The following is a 17,431-nucleotide window of genomic DNA, read 5'->3' on the forward strand; positions in this document are numbered from 1 at the left end:
GTCACCAATATTCTGCAGTTTCATTATTTGTCTAGGTGTCAATGTCTTTTTTGTTTGCTTAGATTATGTTATACCTCTTGAATCATGGATTCTTTTATCAGTTTTAAAAATGTCTCAGCCATTCCTCTTCAAATCTGACTTCTCTGTTTTCTCTTTCTGGGACTTCACTTTGATGTGTATTTGAGCTTGACATTCTATCCATCATATCTCTTAATTTACATCTATTTTCCATTTTCTCATTTCTCTGTGCTACATTCTGAGTAATTTCTTAAGATATATATCTTCCAGTTCATTCTATGTTCAGCTACATCATGATGAGTGGTGCAATTTGGTTCTTTCAAATCAACTTGGTCATTCTTAACAGTCTCTTGTTGCTTGCTCATAACTATGATTCCACACTTTAAACATTCAATATAGGGCTTACTGATATTACTGTCTGACAGTTCCAGCATCTTCAGTCATTAGCAGTCTACATCTGCTATTTCTTCTGTTGACTCTCATTCATTGTACCTCCTTGTGTGTTTGGCTATCTTTGGGAGTTGTTTCATCTTAATGTGTAGGAATTCAGGGCCTAAACTGAATATAATTTCCTCAGAGAGCTTTTAGACTTGCTTCAGGCAGGAGCCAGAAGTTGGGGTCTGCTGACTTTGTGCCACTTCAGCCTCTTTCAAAGGTCCTACTTCAATGGGAGAATCCCAGTGTCAGCCCCTATTCCAGGGTGGTCCTCAGAAATTTCTCCTACCTTTCAGAAGTCCAGAAATCCATCCTGTTCAGGGTCTAGTTGTGATGCAGTGGCGAAGTTCAAAAGAGCACCTGGTCTGTCAAATAGCTGGAAGAAGACATCCTCTGCTGTTATTTTTTATCATATTAACAGAGAGAAGGCATGGCGTTAAGGAAGTTTAGACATTAATGTCTAAAACTACCCAGATTTTCCCAAGCAATATGAAGAAAAAAGCAAAGCAAGAAATAGAAAACACACACACACACAAACACACACACACACACACACACACACACACACACACACACACACACACACACAGAGAGAGAGAGAGAGAGAGAGAGAGAGGGAGACAGAGAGAGAGAGAGAGAGACAGAGAGAGAGAGAGACAGAAAAACCAGAAAGAGAGGCTATGGCTCCTGCGGTTCTCTTGCCTGTTGACCTCTATGCTGTGGCTCAGGGTCATCCTATGCAGCTATCTAATCCAGCTTCTCTGCTTTCCAGACACTCATCCAAGAAGAAAGATGGCCAGTATCTTTTCTAAGTTGCTAACTGGCCGCAATGCTTCTCTGCTGTTTGCTACCATGGGCACCAGTGCCCTGACCACCGGGTACCTGCTGAACCGGCAGAAAGTGTGTGCCGAGATCCGGGAGCAGCCCAGGTTATTCCCTCCAAGGTAAGGGCTCCTGACTTTAAAATAACTTCAGGCTGGGCGCGGTGGCTCATGAGTGTAATCCTAGCACTTTGGGAGGCCGGATCAAGAGGTCAAGAGATTGAGACCATCCTGGCCAACATGGTGAAACCCCATCTCTACTAAAAATACAAAAAAATTAGCTGGGCGTAGTGGCGCACGCCTGTAGTCCCAGCTACTCGGGAGCCTGAGGCAGGAGAAGCGTTTGAACCTGGGAGGCGGAGGTTGTAGTGAGCCGAGATAGCACCACTGCACTCCAACCTGGCGACAGAGCAAGATTCCGTCTCAAACAAAACAAACACAAACAAAAACAAACAGAAAAGCTTCAAAGACCAGCAAGAAATATGCCTTCCCCTGCTGGAAACTGTTAGCAAGGGTCCTTTTTGCTTTTGAGGAAGACTAAGTAAAACGGAAAATCATTTTGAGGCTTGTTAAACCAGTAACCTGTGGTGTATACAAAGAAGTGTAGCATCACCATTCTTGCTTAGAGCTTGCAGTCCAGTTAAATAGTAATAATGGGGATAGTTAACATTTGTGGAGCACTTTCATGTATGACCAGCACTTTACATGGAGTATCTTATTCATCTTAGGATCCTTTGGTGATGAAATGAAGTCCTAGAAAAATTAAACAGTGCCCAAGTTCACATAGCTAGTGCAGCCAAATGCAAATCCAGGCCCCCCAGTTCCAGACCCATGCCTCTCTCACTGCTCTACCTCCTTCTGGAAAAAAGGGATATCGTAGTACTGACTGTAAGTGTCAGCTCTAAAGGACATTGCAGATGGAAAGTGGAGGAGTGGCGTGAGAGGGATGAAAATAGACGTGTTTTCTCAGCCCTTGGAACCCTGCCATGCATGAGATACTGTGCGCTGAGCAGAGTTTGAGTGGCATGCAGAATTCCACATCGGCAGGTATGGATGAGAGACGAGGAAAACCACTGAGGTGTCTCTTAAGAGACATTTACTGTCTCTTATGGAAATCAGGATCTCTGAGGGAATCGCCAGCAACCACCATGTACCTGGGGAATTCCTGAGGTGACATGACCCGTGTTTAAGGCTGTGGTGGTCCTGAATCTCCTAATCCTCAATCAGTACACACCCCAGGGTGAGACAGCACCCAATTTGATTTCTGTTATTCCAGAATATATTTACTGAACACTGGTTTCAATAGCCAGGGACTGTTCTCAAAAAGGCAAGTCCTTGCTCTTGTGGAACCTGCTCATTTTTTGAAACCTGGTGTCTTCATGTATGACTCCTGGGCAGTTCTAGCCAAGTATCCCTGTGCCTGCTGGCTGAAGGGAGCCTAGTGGAAGGATAGGCAAACACCAAGTCCTTCCATTGGCCCCTTTCCTCAGGGGCTGCTGGCTGACAGCTTGCCCTCCTCCCCACACAGCGCAGACTACCCAGACCTGCGCAAGCACAACAACTGCATGGCTGAGTGCCTCACCCCTGCCATCTATGCCAAGCTTCGCAACAAGGTGACGCCCAACGGCTACACCCTGGACCAGTGCATCCAGACTGGAGTGGACAACCCTGGCCACCCCTTCATAAAGACTGTGGGCATGGTGGCTGGTGACGAGGAGTCCTATGAGGTAAAACTACTGGCTGCTGGTTCCAGGGTGGGAGGGATACTCTGCATATGACTGAATTGCACAGTCCTGGGGTCCTTTTCTTCTTTATGGGGCCAACTTTCTACCTTCTCAGGAAGGGCTCCCATAAAGGGAAGCCAACTCCAGCAGAACCATCTGGAATGCTTTCAGAAACAATGAGGTCTATAGCTTCCCAGGGACAAGGCTTCCCTTGCTGCTGTGCTAAGATCCCTCCCTGTGGAGGAATGAATTGCATGACAGAACTCTGAGCTTGTCGAGGGGATGAGTTGGTACAGAAACAATAATATCAAATGGTGTGTATTCACCAGTAAGACATTAGTTGCTGATGTGTTTGTGGCTGAGCTTTATTGGGTGGGGGTCGGGAGGACGGTTCAGTGTACCTTTAGGAACATGAGGAATTCTCTTATTACTTCTATTATATGAGGAATTCTCTTCTTATTACTTCTATTATTGAATTCTCTCCTATTACTGATTAGACAATCACTGTAGCCCAGACTACTGAATTCACCAAGACTCTTGGATAAATCCCATGACCTTGGCATCCTCATCCTCAATGCTGAAGCACAGGGTGGTCGGCTGGAACAGTGCTCAGCCACCATGCGTCCCCTCCACAGAGCAGCCTCTTGGCTGAGGCAAATGCCTGCAGCCCTCCTCCTTCAGGTCCACCCTTTTGGGTTCTTCTGTTGCAGGGAGCTGAAGGCAGTTCCCTAGAAAGGCAGCCATAGAGAAGAGAGGGAGCCATCTTGAATAAACACGACTGGTGGCTCATTTACGTACAGCAGTGCACAACCCTGGGTCTAGTTTGGGTCCCAAGCTAGCGGTAGCTCTATGGACCCAAAGCCCTCCCCACTTCCCACAGCTCCCAAAGTCTGCAGGGTGCTTTGTTACAACTTCTTTTAACATTTTTTTTTTAAACGTAAAGGATATGCCTGAGGTTTTGTTTATAGAATAGATTTTGTACAAGATGGTTTGGGCTGGGGAAGGTCCGCACGGGGTGAGAGGTCCCTGCTTTGCCCGAACTGCTGCTATGTACTTTTCTTCTGGCATAGCCAGGTTTTCAACAGATTTCATATGCAGCTTAATCTTTAGAATCTGACTTTCCCTTAAGCATAAAACTGTGTAGCCTCTGATCAGGTAGCTTCTTGTAACCCACAAAGGCAAACATGTCTAGGAAACTCCTTAAATTCCTAACCATAAGAATTTTCTTGCTCAGTCTGATGGCAGTGATTTTGGTAGAATCACTCAAGGGGAGGCTAAGATAACAGAACTCACCAGCTCCACCCTGTCTCAAGGGGCAAGATGCCTCCAAAAGGCTTTCTCTCTTGTTATTATTATTATTAACCAATCCATTCTCACATTCATTTCCTACATGATAGTCCTGAGAATTTCAGAGGAGGGCATCAACTTTGGCTTTTAAGATAGAAGGGGCAAGTGAATGGAAAGGTCTTTGAATAGTAGGTGAACCAATTAAAGAGGAAATGCCCATCTTCCCTCCTGCAGGTGTTTGCTGACCTTTTTGACCCCGTCATCAAACTAAGACACAATGGCTACGACCCCAGAGTGATGAAGCACACAACGGATCTGGACGCATCCAAGGTAAGCTCCAGCCTCCCTCTCCCTCCCCACGAAGCTGGCACTCCAGAGCCCAAGGGGAAGAGCCCTGGAGAGAGGGGTTCCCCGGAAACCCTGAGTTTCTGAGTCAGATACCCCTGGAAAGCACTGACTGCCCTGGCACAGCCTTCCCCCTGGAGGGCCACAGAGAAGGTTAGGAAGGTCCCAAAGTCTTTGTTTTTTTAAATAAATACAACCAGGGAAGGGTTGGTCATTGGGAACTTTAAACCTTTCCTAAAGCTACTCCCTTTTTCATCCCAAACCACCCAGTGACGTTCAAGGACCCCAGACCACACCATTTAAAACAGCTTTCTCTTTACTAGTCGAAGGCCCCTGCCCCAAGACTTCCGGAAGGTATCCAACTTATGGATTGTGCAGTCGTGCACAGTGCCTGAGGGTCCCCAGGGAAACTGCGGATCAGCAGATTAGAACCCACTGTGGCTGTGGCAGGACCGTGGTCTGAGGCTGGCCGCAGTGACCCCACACTCTGCTTGGCAGATCACCCAAGGGCAGTTCGATGAGCGTTATGTGCTGTCTTCTCGGGTGCGCACCGGCCGCAGCATCCGTGGGCTGAGCCTGCCGCCCGCCTGCACCCGGGCCGAGCGGAGGGAGGTGGAGAACGTGGCCATCACCGCCCTGGAGGGCCTCAAGGGGGACCTGGCTGGCCGCTACTACAAGCTGTCCGAGATGACGGAGCAGGATCAGCAGCGGCTCATCGATGTGAGTAGCAGATGGGGCTCCCTGGAGAGGAACTGGACCAAAGGCTCTGACCTGCACAGTGAAGGCCTCTCCTGGTGCTCTGCTCAAACCCTTACCCTGGCCGGGAGCTTGCGGGGCTCCACCCCTGGGCTCAGCCCAAGAGCATCTACTTGTTCAGTATAAGGAAGAAAGATGAGGCCATACATTGTACTTGTCAAACACTGAAATATTCTATGGATAAAATCTGCATAGGAAACTCCAATATGGAGATGGTGCCTACAGATAGGAGGGTGGAGATGAATGGAGGATCTCCTAGCTTGTTGATAACAGTTGATAACAATGGGAACAGTTAGGTGTGGAAGTCCTGTCTGTGCCAGAAGATGGTTTCCATTATCACAGCCAAAGAAAATTCTGGAAGCCAGGAAAATCTAGAAAGGAAATTCCAGGTGGGAGGCCTGCCCTGACTCTTGTGGAGTCAGCCTCTGCATCTCCTGGTGGGGTTGATTCCTGTTGCTTCCACCATGTCCACCACAGCTTCCCTCTGGCACCAGGGCACAAAACTCAAGTCCCTTACTTATTTTCATCTTAGCAGAGCTAAAACAAGATAGCATTTTCAAAAGTAACTTTTAACTCTTAAAAAAAAGCAGAAACAAAATTTTGTTATTTCAAAAGATGCAAATGCTAAGAAATATGCCTCATTTCCAAACCAGAGAGGCCAACTATATGGCCTATGGGCCTTAGTCTCCTCGTCTCTGTGGCCACCAGGCCAACTATTTTCCTGCCCAGTTACAGAACAAGCCCCCCTCTACCTCAAGTAGCCACTCTGGTTTCCTGCTTAAGGGACATGGTGCTCCCTGGGCAGTGGCAGGTCACAGTCCTCTCCTGGCTGAAGTCTCTGATCTCTCCCACTTAGAGACTATAGGACTCCTCTCCCCACATCCACTTGGTTTCTTACCTCAGTGTAATCATATTTGAATATATCTCACTGTAGAGTACATGTGTAGCTATGCAAGAAATAGTATACACATTGCAAAAAAAAGTTAGTCTTGACTTTGATTTTGATATGTGGAGTAGTATACTGCAGTGGTTAAAGGCACAGGCTTGGGAGTCACAGAAATCTAGATTTGAATCTATACTCTGCTACTTCCTACAACCATCCTATTGGACAGGTTGTTTGATCTCTGTGAATCTGTTTTCTTCATTTATAAAATAGAATAATTACACTTATTTCATAGAGTTGTGAAGATTAAAGGAAATAAAAGCCTGTAATCTAGAGCCTGGCACAGTCAGCATTAATGGTAACTATTTTTATTTATTGATCATTATTGTACATCTCTAATACTTTTTAATGAAATAAATAATAATAATGCTAGAAACAGAGAATGACCACTGTGTAGAACAGCCTTTTCAGGATAGTATCCCTCATTCATTGCTCACTCAGCCACTGCATAGGGTTGGCATTGGTAGTGTATACCCACTCCACAATGATGTAATGAGTTCCATATGGACTAACCCAGTGTTTTCCAACATGAGCTGCACACTACAATCACCTGAAGAGTTTTTAAAAAGTCCTGATGCCCAGACCAGTCTATAACAGCTAGGTCAGAATCTCTGGGGGATGGGAAGTAGGCATTGTTTGAAGCTACCAGGTGATTCTAGTGGGCAGCCAAAGCTAGGAACCACTGCTAAGAGACAGCAGCCATGATAAGTGAGTTGGAACTTGTTTACCTGGCACTTGCAGTCCTGTTTGATCTCATCAGTCTCTCTTCTCTGCTTTATCCCTTTTGGCCTACAGGACCACTTTCTGTTTGATAAGCCAGTGTCCCCTTTATTAACATGTGCTGGGATGGCCCGTGACTGGCCAGATGCCAGGGGAATCTGGTATGGATGCAGCATTTTCGCATTTGCAATATCTGCAGAGGATCTCTTTGAGACCACCTGCTTATCCTAACCTGGAGTTTCTGTGTACTGCAGCTGACAGCATGCCCAGATGAGCTAAACGAAAAAGACTACTTGGAAATTGTGTGTGTGTGTGTGTGTGTATGTATCTAAGTATTGTGATGTTTCTAAGATGTGTGAAATATGACCTGGTTTGCATGATATGCATGAGAAAAAAGGCTGGCTTTTAAGAAAAAATTTACTTCATATTATTTGACCTCACAGATAATCTGTTTCATAACATTAAAAGAGCAAAACATAAAAAATATTGAGGATTTAAGAAAAACCCTAAAAGAACTGATATCTAGTGCACACACGTTTTATGTTGGCCAACAGTCCTCAGCCCACTTTGCCTCCTGCACCCTGACAGGCTATATATGAGTGTACCTGAAGGAGCAGAAATTAAAGTGTTCATATGCAGCTGCTCTGTAGGGATGGACAGGCAGGATCTATGCAGCAAACCTGTGAAATGCTGCATACCTTAAACATCTTGGGTGGAAGGTAACCCCTATCTCCTTTTTAAAGCACAAGATTTTGGTTGAATCATTTAGGAGACAAAACATTCTTGTGTCAAAGCCAAATGTTATGCAGTTGAATTACCGTCATCCTAGTCAGAGGACCTAGGGGAAATTATATTCTTGTTTGGTAAAAACATGACATCTTTAAGGGTAAGAGTTGGTCTTAATCTTCCTTCTGTCAAAGTAACATTATTTTGTCATACTTGTTCAGGCACAGTTAAGAGATTAGGGCCATCTAGGAAATAAGGAAGGTGAAATGAAGCAATCAAGCTAGGGAGGTAATGGGAGTTTTCATATGTTGAAACAAATGCAATTAACACTCAGTGCCATATTTCTCTCTTCATTAGGCATAATTATGATAAGACATTTCTCATCTGGATAAATGAGGAGGATCACACCAGGGTAATCTCAATGGAAAAAGGAGGCAATATGAAACGAGTATTTGAGCGATTCTGTCGTGGACTAAAAGAAGTAAGAGGTTATCTGAGATTTCCGGATATTTATTAAAATAAAATTACCATATTGTTTGTTCTTGAACGAAGACACTATGGGAACTTCCAAGAAGCTAATTTTTTTTTTCTAGAAATCAAGGCTTTTTAATTAAGTTTTTTGAGATGGAATTTCCCTCATCACCCAGGCCGGAGTACAGTGGCATGATCTCGGCTCACTGCAACTGCCACCTCCTGGGTTCAAGTGAAAGTGAATATCCCGCCTCAGCCTCCAAAGTAGCTGGGATTACAGGTCATCACCACCATGCCTGGCTAATTTTTGTATTTTTAGTAGAGAGGGGAGGTTTCACCATGTTGGTCAGGCTAGCCTTGAACTCCTGACCTCAGGTGATCCGCCTGCCTCAGCCTCCCAAAGTGCTGGGATTACAGGCATGAGCCACTGCGCCCAGTCTCAAGGCATTTTTTGGAGTGGAACTTCCAAGGTAGTGCTTCAGAAAATAGGTGCCTTTCTCTTGTTATTAGAAAGCGATTATGCTTACCTCCCCATTCCACTGTGGTTTAGGGAAGTCTGTGGATCGTTACTTGTTTTTTGATTTATTTAATATCGCTCTGGGGTATTCTAAGCATAGAGATGATAGAGAATGTAGCCTGACCATAGACTTACCTGCTGAGAATTCCTATATTCTCCTACTCTCTTGGCATGAAAAATACCACCAACTAATATTCATTGAGTGCTTAGTATGTGCCAGGTACTATGTTGACTGCTTTACATCAGGGGTCCTCAACCCCCAGGCCACGGACCTGGTACCGGCCTGTGGTCTGTTAGGAACTGGGCCGCACAGCAGGAGGTGAGTAGTGGGCGAGCCAGTATTACTACCCGAGCTCTGCCTCCTGTCAGATCAGCAGAGGCATGAGATTCTCATAGAAGCACAAACCCTATTGTGAACTGTGCATGGGAGGGGTCTAGGTTGCAGGCTCCTTATGAGAAGCTAATGCCTGATGATCTGAGGTGGAACAACAGTTTCATCCCAAAACATTCCCTCCCTACGATCCATGGAAAAACTGTCTTCCAAGACACCAGTCCCTGATGCCAAAATGGTTGGGGACCACTGATTTACATGGTTCATTTACTAAATTGGGCCATTTTAATAGTCTGGTAGGGGAGGTATTATTTTCTCTTAAAGGAGTACTATAAATTTACCTTAATTTCATTCATGCCAGGGGAGGGTATACATCTCTCCCCCACTGGTGCTAGGGATGTGCTGAATGAATGGATGTTGGAAAATGCTATCATTTGTTCGCTGTGGTTCTACTTGTAGGTAGAACGGTTAATCCAAGAACGAGGCTGGGAGTTCATGTGGAATGAGCGCCTAGGATACATTTTGACCTGTCCTTCGAACCTTGGAACAGGACTACGAGCTGGTGTCCACGTTAGGATCCCAAAGCTCAGCAAGGTACTGTTATGTGCCCAATGGCCCTGATGGGCCAGGATCAGCTCAGATGTGACTGTGGAGGGAGAAAATATCACTGCCCACTCCTTAACCCTTACTTTCTCTACCTACAGTATAAAAATAAGAAAAAATTAAGTTTGCCTCAAAAGACATTTGTATTAGTTAGAATAAAAGTTAAGGGTCTGTAAGAAAAAGATGGTAGCTTCAAGAATAAGGCCTTTACATTTTTCCTCATGTAACAAATTGGGATAGGTAGTCTCTGCTCTCTCTGGTTCTTTCTATCTCCTTTCTCTGTCTCTTCCAGTTCAAGCAGGTCTCAAACATAAGCATGCACAAGATCACCTGAAGGACTTGGTAAAATACAAGTTGCTAGGCCCCACCTGCAGAATTTGCATTTCTAACAAGTTTCCAGGTGATGCTGGGGTTTTTGGTCAAGGGTCTACCCTTGGAGGAATGCTGTCTTAAAGCGCTGTTCTTAGAGACCTACAAAGAGACTTAGACTCCCACACAGTAACAGTGGGAGACTTTAACACCCCACTGTCAATATTAGATCAGCAAGATAGAAAATTAACAAGGATATTCAGGACTTGGACTCAGCTCTGGACCAAGCAGACCTCATACACACACATCTATAGAACTCTCCACCCCAAATCAACAGAATATATATATTCTTCTCAGCATTACATCACACTTATTCTAAAATCGACCACATAATTGGAAGTAAAATACTACTCAGCAAATGCAAAAGAACAGATACCATAACAGTCTCTCAGACCACAGTGCAATCAAATTAGAACTCAAGATTAAGAAACTCACTCAAAACCGCACAACTACATAGAAATTGAACAATCTGCTCCTGAATGACTACTGGGTAAATAACGAAACGAAGGCAGAATAAGTAAGTTCTTTGAAACCAATGAGAATAAAGACACAATGTACCAGAATCTCCGGGACACAGCTAAAGCAGTGTGTGGAGGGAAATTTATAGCACCAGATGCCTACAGGAGAAAGGAAAGATCTAAAATCGACACCCTAACATCACAATTAAAAGAGCTAGAGAAGTGAGAGCAACAAATTCAAAAGTGAGCAGAAGACAAGAAATAACTAAGATCAGAGCAGAACTGAAGGAGATAGAGACACGAAAAACCCTTCAAAAAAATCAATGAATCCAGGAGCTGGTTTTTTGAAAAGATTAATAAAATAGATAGGTCATGAGTCAGACTAATAAAAGAGAGAAGAATGAAATAGACACAATAAAAAGTGATAAAGGGGATATCACCACTGATCCTACAGAAATACTACCATCAGAGAATAGTATCAACACCTCTGCAAATAAACTAGAAAATCTAGAAGAAATGGACAAATTCCTGGACACATACACCCTTCCAAGACTAAACGAGGAAGAAGTCGAATCTCTGAATAGACCAATAACAAGTTCTGAAACTGAGGCAGTCATTAATAGCCTACCAACCAAAAGTCCAGGACCAGACGGATGCACAGCTGAATTCTACCAGAGGTACAAAGAGGAGCTGGTACCATTCCTTCTGAAACTATTCCAAACAAAAGAAAAAGAGGGACTCCTCCCTAACTCATTTTATGAGGTTAGCATTATCCTGATACCCAAACCTGGCGGAGACACAATAAAAAAAGAAAATTTCAGGGCAGTAACCCTGATAAACGTCGATGCGAAAATCCTCAATAAAATACTGGCAAACTGAATCCAGCAGCACATCAAAAAGCCTATCCACCACAATCAAGTAGGCTTCATCTCTAAGATGCAAGGCTGGTTCAACATACACAAATCAATAGCACTTACTTAAAAGTGTGAGAGAAAAAACACTAGTAGGCAAAACTATAGAGACAGTAAAAGATCAGTAGTTGCAAGAGTTTGGGGGAAGGGAGGCAAAGAGGAAAGAGATGAATACATGGAGAATAAGGCATTTTTTAAAAAAGGACAGTGAAACTATGATATATGTTACTGAAATAGTGGATATGTGACATTATGCATTTGTCAGAACTCATATTGCAAAGACAAGGAACAAGGCTAGAATCTCATAACCCAGAAGGATATGCTATTGACATGCAGTTTTGCTACATCCCCAAAGGTAAAAGAACATAGGGCCCTCTCAACCAATTTCAATGACGGTAAAAAAGCACCTGGATAATAACAGACCACTGGTTCAACATATGCAAATCAATAAACGTAATCCAGCATATAAACAGAACCAAAGACAAAAACCACATGATTATCTCAACAGATGCAGAAAAGGCCTTTGACAAAATTCAACAGCCCTTCATGCTAAAAACTCTCAATAAATTTGGTATTGATAGAACATATCTCAAAAAAATAAGAGCTATTTATGACAGACCCACAGCCAATATCATACTGAATGGGCAAAAACTGGAAGCATTCCCTTTGAAAACTGGCACAAGACAGGGATGCCCTCTCTCACCACTCCTATTCAACACAGTGTTGGAAGTTCTGGCTAGGGCAATCAGGCAAGAGAAAGAAAGAAAGGGTATTCTGTTAGGAAAAGAGAAGTCAAATTGTCCCTGTTTGCAGATGACATGATTGTATATTTGGAAAACCCCACTGTCTCAGCCCAAAATCTCCTTAAGCTGATAAGCAACTTCAGCAAAGTCTCAGGATACAAAATCAATGTGCAAAAATCACAAGCATTCCTATACACCAATAGACAAACAGAGCCAAGTCATGAATGAACTCCCATTCATAATTGCTACAAAGAGAATAAAATACCTACGAATACAACTTACAAGGGATGTGAAGGACCTCTTCAATGAGAACTACAAACCACTACTCAAAGAAATAAAAGAGGATACAAACAAATGGAAGACTATTACATGCTCATGGATAGGAAGAATCAATTATAGTGAAAATGGCCATACTGCCCAAAGTAATTTATAGATTCAATGCTATCTCCATCAAGCTACCATTGACTTTCTTCACAGAATTAGAAAAAACTACTTCAAATTTCATATGGAACCAAAAAGTAGCCCGTATAGTCAAGACAATCCTAAGCAAAAAGAACAAAGCTGGAGGCATCATGCTGCCTGACTTCAAACTATACTACAAGGCTACAGTAACTAAAACAGCATGGTACTTCTACCAAAACAGAGATATAGACCAATGGAACAGAACAGAGGCCTCAGAAATAACACCACATCTACAACTATCTGATCTTTGACAAACCTGACAAAAACAAGCAATGGGGAAAGGATTCCCTATTTAATAAATGGTGTTGGGAGAACTGGCTAGCCATATGCAGGAAACTGAAACTGGACCCTTTCCTTACACCTTATACAAAAATTAACTCAAGATGGATTAAACATAAGACCTAAAAACCATAAAAATCCTAGAAAAAAACCTAGGCAATACCATTCAGGACACAGGCATGGGCAAAGACTTCATGACTAAAACACCAAAAGCAATGGCAACAAAAGCCAAAATAGACAAATGGGATCTAATTAAACTAAAGAGCTTCTGCACAGCAAAAGAAACTATCAGAGTGAACAGGCAACCTACAGAATGGGACAAAAATTTTGCCATCCATCCATCTGACAAAGGGCTAATATCCAGAATCTACAAGGAACTTAAATTTACAAGAAAAAAGCAACCCCATCAAAAAGTAGGTGAAGGATATGACCAGACACTTCTCAAAAGACGACATTTATGTGGCCAACAAACATGAAAAAAAGCTCATCATTGGTCATTAGATAAATGCAAATTAAAACCACACTGAGATACCATCTCATACCAGTTAGAATGGCGATCATTAAAAAGTCAGGAAACAACAGATGCTGGAGAGGATGTGGAGAGATAGGAATGCTTTCACACTGTTGGTGGGAACGTAAATTAGTTCAACCATTGTGGAAGACAGTGTGGCGATTCCTGAAGGATCTAGAACTAGAAATACCATTTGACCCAGCAATCCCATTACTGGGTATAGATCCAAAGGATTATAAATCATTCTATTATAAAGACACATGCACACGTGTGTTTATTGATTCACTGTTCACAGTAGCAAAGACTTGGAACCAACCCAAATGCCCATCAATGGTAGACTGGATAAAGAAAATGTGGCACATATACACTATGGAATACTATGCAGCCATATAAAAGGATGAGTTCATGTCCTTTCCAGGGACATGGATGAAGCTGGAAACCTTCATTCTCAGCAAACACAAGAACAGAAAACCAAACACCATATGTTCTCACTCATAAGTGGGAGTTGAACAATGAGAACACATGGACACAGGGAGGGGAACATCACACACTGGGGCCTGTCAGGGGTTGGGAGTTTGGGGAAGGGAAGGGATAGCATTAGGAGAAATACCTAATGTAGATGATGGATTGATGGGTGCAGCAAACCACCATGGCACGTGTATACCTATTTAACAAACCTGCACATTCTACACATGTATCCCAGAACTTAAAGTATATAAACTGTTATCTCTCACTATACGTCTTTTGTCAGTAAATGCACCAATGATTGTGAATCGATTTTGCCTCTTACCACATTTAAGTATTATCCCTTTGTCCTAGGACCCACGCTTTTCTAAGATCCTGGAAAACCTAAGACTCCAGAAGCGTGGCACAGGTGGTGTGGACACTGCCGCAGTCGCAGATGTGTACGACATTTCCAACATAGATAGAATTGGTCGATCAGAGGTAACGTCTCTCTCACTTTTGTAACATGAATTAACAAAATCAGCCTAAGAGAATAGAGAAAAGCAAACAGCCTTACCGTTTTCACAAAATTCAAGACCTCCTCTTCGCCCATCAAGTCCTGAGTTATGTTAGCTTTTCATTCTGTAACATTATTCTTCCATGGGAAGTAACTGCATAAAGGTAAACATAATGTGAGCTGAGAATTTATAGGCAAGTATAGGAATTCACAGTGGGACTGTCACTGACCTGCCATGAGAGCTATTCCAACAATCCTCAGCGAGCAGGAGCTCTGTTATGCTAAAGGACTGCAGTTTTTTATTACTGCAAAGTCAGAACATCTATGCTATCCCTCTGAGGGTGGCAAAATAGTGGAATTTTCTCTTGATTCTGAATTTTCTTTAGTGAAGGCTACAAACAATCATCTTCACTTTGCTGTTCTTAGATACTCAATGGTTTCTAAACTTTTATTTCTTAGGCTAAAGATAGCAAATATGTTATGTGCTAGGTTTAGATAAGTTTGTGCTCATAAAATCCTTAGGATTCTGTGATGAATATGTAGGATGAAAAGGATTCGTAGACTTTGTGTGGCCTGAAACAATGAATGAGGCAAAAAGATGACACGTAAGGAACATGCAGCTGAAAGCTAAGCAAATACTGATTGTGGTAAGTTATACCAGCTTATCTGAATGTGGTCCCATTGGACATATTATGCCCATCATTAATTTAAAAGCCTCTTCTCATAACAAAACTCTTAATAGTTCAGTGACTGGTTATTAAATCTGTGGATTATCAAAGTTCTCTCTTCCTTACCAGTTTGTGACTATTTCACTGCCTATTGATATCCCTACCAGTAGGTACACTGAGGAAAAGAAAAGGAAGAAACACTCAATTAGATCAGCCAGTGTGCTATCAGCTCTGCTAAAGTACCTGAGGGACAAGCAACTATAATACCACAACTTCTGAAATCTACTGAATCATGTGTGGTGCAGTGAATAAAGAAAATCTGGGAGTCTAGCCCTGTTGATTCTAAGATTAACTAGATTATTTATTACTGGAAAACAATGTAGTTAATGCTTTAAAAAATGTTAAGTCTAACTATACTAGGCACTCACTATAAAAGTGAGGAAAATGCCAAAAAATAATTTTAAAACACCATTTATTTAACCCAACAACCCTGATAACCATTGTGAACATTATTCTAAATGGCCCTTCATTCTTTTTAAAAACTACTCAAAAAACTTTAAAAATTGTTATAATACGTGTTTAGTATTATAACCAAATACTGGTTATAATTTTTTCCAATGTATTATATCATGAGCATCTTCCCACAATATTAAGTATTCTTCAAAAACATGAATTTTAATCACAGTAAAGATAATCTATTATCTATTTAATGTTTTCCTGATTTTATGTTTGACCATCTCTATAAATAATTCTAATCACGACTCTGGTTATTTAGTTAGGATATACTGCTAGGAAAGGAATTCCTGGGTTAAAACCAGGGTGCCCTATTTATGACAATGTTTTCTACCAGATTTATACCAAGATAGAGTCTACTGGCATTGAGTGAGAGACCTGTCTCACCATACTCTCACCAACACTGGAAGGGATCAAAGGGATAAGTAGAAAATACGTGTTTCAGTTAGTAGTGACTTACATTCTGATTTAACCCTCTCTTGGAGCCTGTTTCCTTACACATATAAACAGATAGGGAGGTAGCTGGAATATGTGATGCCTAAGAGCTAACATTCAACGATCCCTTCCATCCTTGCTGCTCATTCTTGAGTTCTATAATGTATGTCTGGAATTAACTAATTTCTCTCTTAATTTGGGTTTCCTTGGGGGCAGTGCAAGTCATTTGCTTAGGAGGTGATCCCATGGGGGGAAAAAAAATTAAGTAGATGTGCTCTGGTTTAAGGAAAACAAGTATTTGGAAACCAAACTTCTATACATAGTTTAAGAACAGGAATTTTAGAAAGTATATCTTAATTTGTAAAACTTCATTTCATTAATAAGCTTGCCCAGCACAGCACAAACATGATTTAGTTGCTAAACATTTGACATTAATTTTTCAGGAAGACACTCACTGTATTAATGATGACATCTGAACTATATTAGCATACCCAGTGCTCAGATTGGTGGCAGGTCAGAATTCAGATCCAGGCCAAAGAACACCACAAAGGTGTCACTGTAGTCTTACTTTTAGACAAACTGATATTGTATAGACTGATAGGAAAAAAATGTTTGAGATGCAAATTAATGGTTTTCATATAGTAAAAAAGCTTTCACATACAAAGTAGTATCCCCATCTTAACTATGGAAAGATTGAGAGAAACCCTTATATCTCTGCCTTCCGTCTCTGAGAAGGAAGAAATTGTTGTGAAGTCCATCTAAGTGGCAAGTTCTCATTTATCCCAGTGCTGTTCCTGTTAATGCCCTGCAGATGTCTTCTATTCAAATTAATTATTCATCTTCTTCACTGTCAAAGGTTGAGCTTGTTCAGATAGTCATCGATGGAGTCAATTACCTGGTGGATTGTGAAAAGAAGTTGGAGAGAGGCCAAGATATTAAGGTGCCACCCCCTCTGCCTCAGTTTGGCAAAAAGTGAACTTTCCCTTTCCCAGTTTATAAATAATCTGTCTGCTGGTACGACAGACATAAAGAAATCTCTACTCTGAGAGTTTTTGTACACTTGGAAAAATGTAAAATTGTAGATCCTGCCTATCTTTACAATAAAACTCTCCTTAATATATTGTTGCTTTGTTTCTGATTTTTAAAAATAATACTAAGAAGGGCAAACACATCCGATTACAAGTAGACAAGAAGGAAAATATTTTAAGACAATAAAACTAATATTTGTAAGTTTTGATTTAGCCACAACTTACACCTCTAAATAACCCTTTAGCTATCTAGATGTTAGTCAACCCTTAAGGAAATCTCTTATGGACCCCATTGGAAAGTAAGGAATTAATATAATAAGCAATTTTCTGGCAAATGGAGCAAGAGAAGACTTAACTTTTGAAAGTGTGGCAATAAAGACTACACAAATAGAGGCT

General features: G+C 41.9%; 1 protein-coding gene across 2 annotated transcripts in view; it reads left to right on the forward strand.

Moving 5' to 3' along the window:
- Positions 1-17,125, forward strand: part of CKMT2 (creatine kinase, mitochondrial 2) — a 33,654-nt gene extending 16,529 nt beyond the window's left edge. For both annotated transcript variants that reach the window (XM_005557296.4, XM_005557295.4), the window contains exons 2-10: positions 1,226-1,397; positions 2,803-3,001; positions 4,520-4,615; positions 5,129-5,350; positions 7,125-7,210; positions 8,133-8,256; positions 9,554-9,688; positions 14,250-14,375; positions 16,864-17,125. In XM_005557296.4, coding sequence (XP_005557353.1) covers positions 1,246-1,397; positions 2,803-3,001; positions 4,520-4,615; positions 5,129-5,350; positions 7,125-7,210; positions 8,133-8,256; positions 9,554-9,688; positions 14,250-14,375; positions 16,864-16,983 — 1,260 coding nt within the window. In that variant the 5' untranslated portion in view covers positions 1,226-1,245 and the 3' untranslated portion in view covers positions 16,984-17,125. The remainder of the gene's footprint in view (positions 1-1,225; positions 1,398-2,802; positions 3,002-4,519; positions 4,616-5,128; positions 5,351-7,124; positions 7,211-8,132; positions 8,257-9,553; positions 9,689-14,249; positions 14,376-16,863) is intronic.
- The last annotated feature ends 306 nt before the right edge of the window (positions 17,126-17,431 follow it).

The sequence above is a fragment of the Macaca fascicularis genome, chromosome 6 (assembly GCF_037993035.2).
Source record: "Macaca fascicularis isolate 582-1 chromosome 6, T2T-MFA8v1.1".
Taxonomy (NCBI): Eukaryota; Metazoa; Chordata; class Mammalia; order Primates; family Cercopithecidae; genus Macaca; species Macaca fascicularis.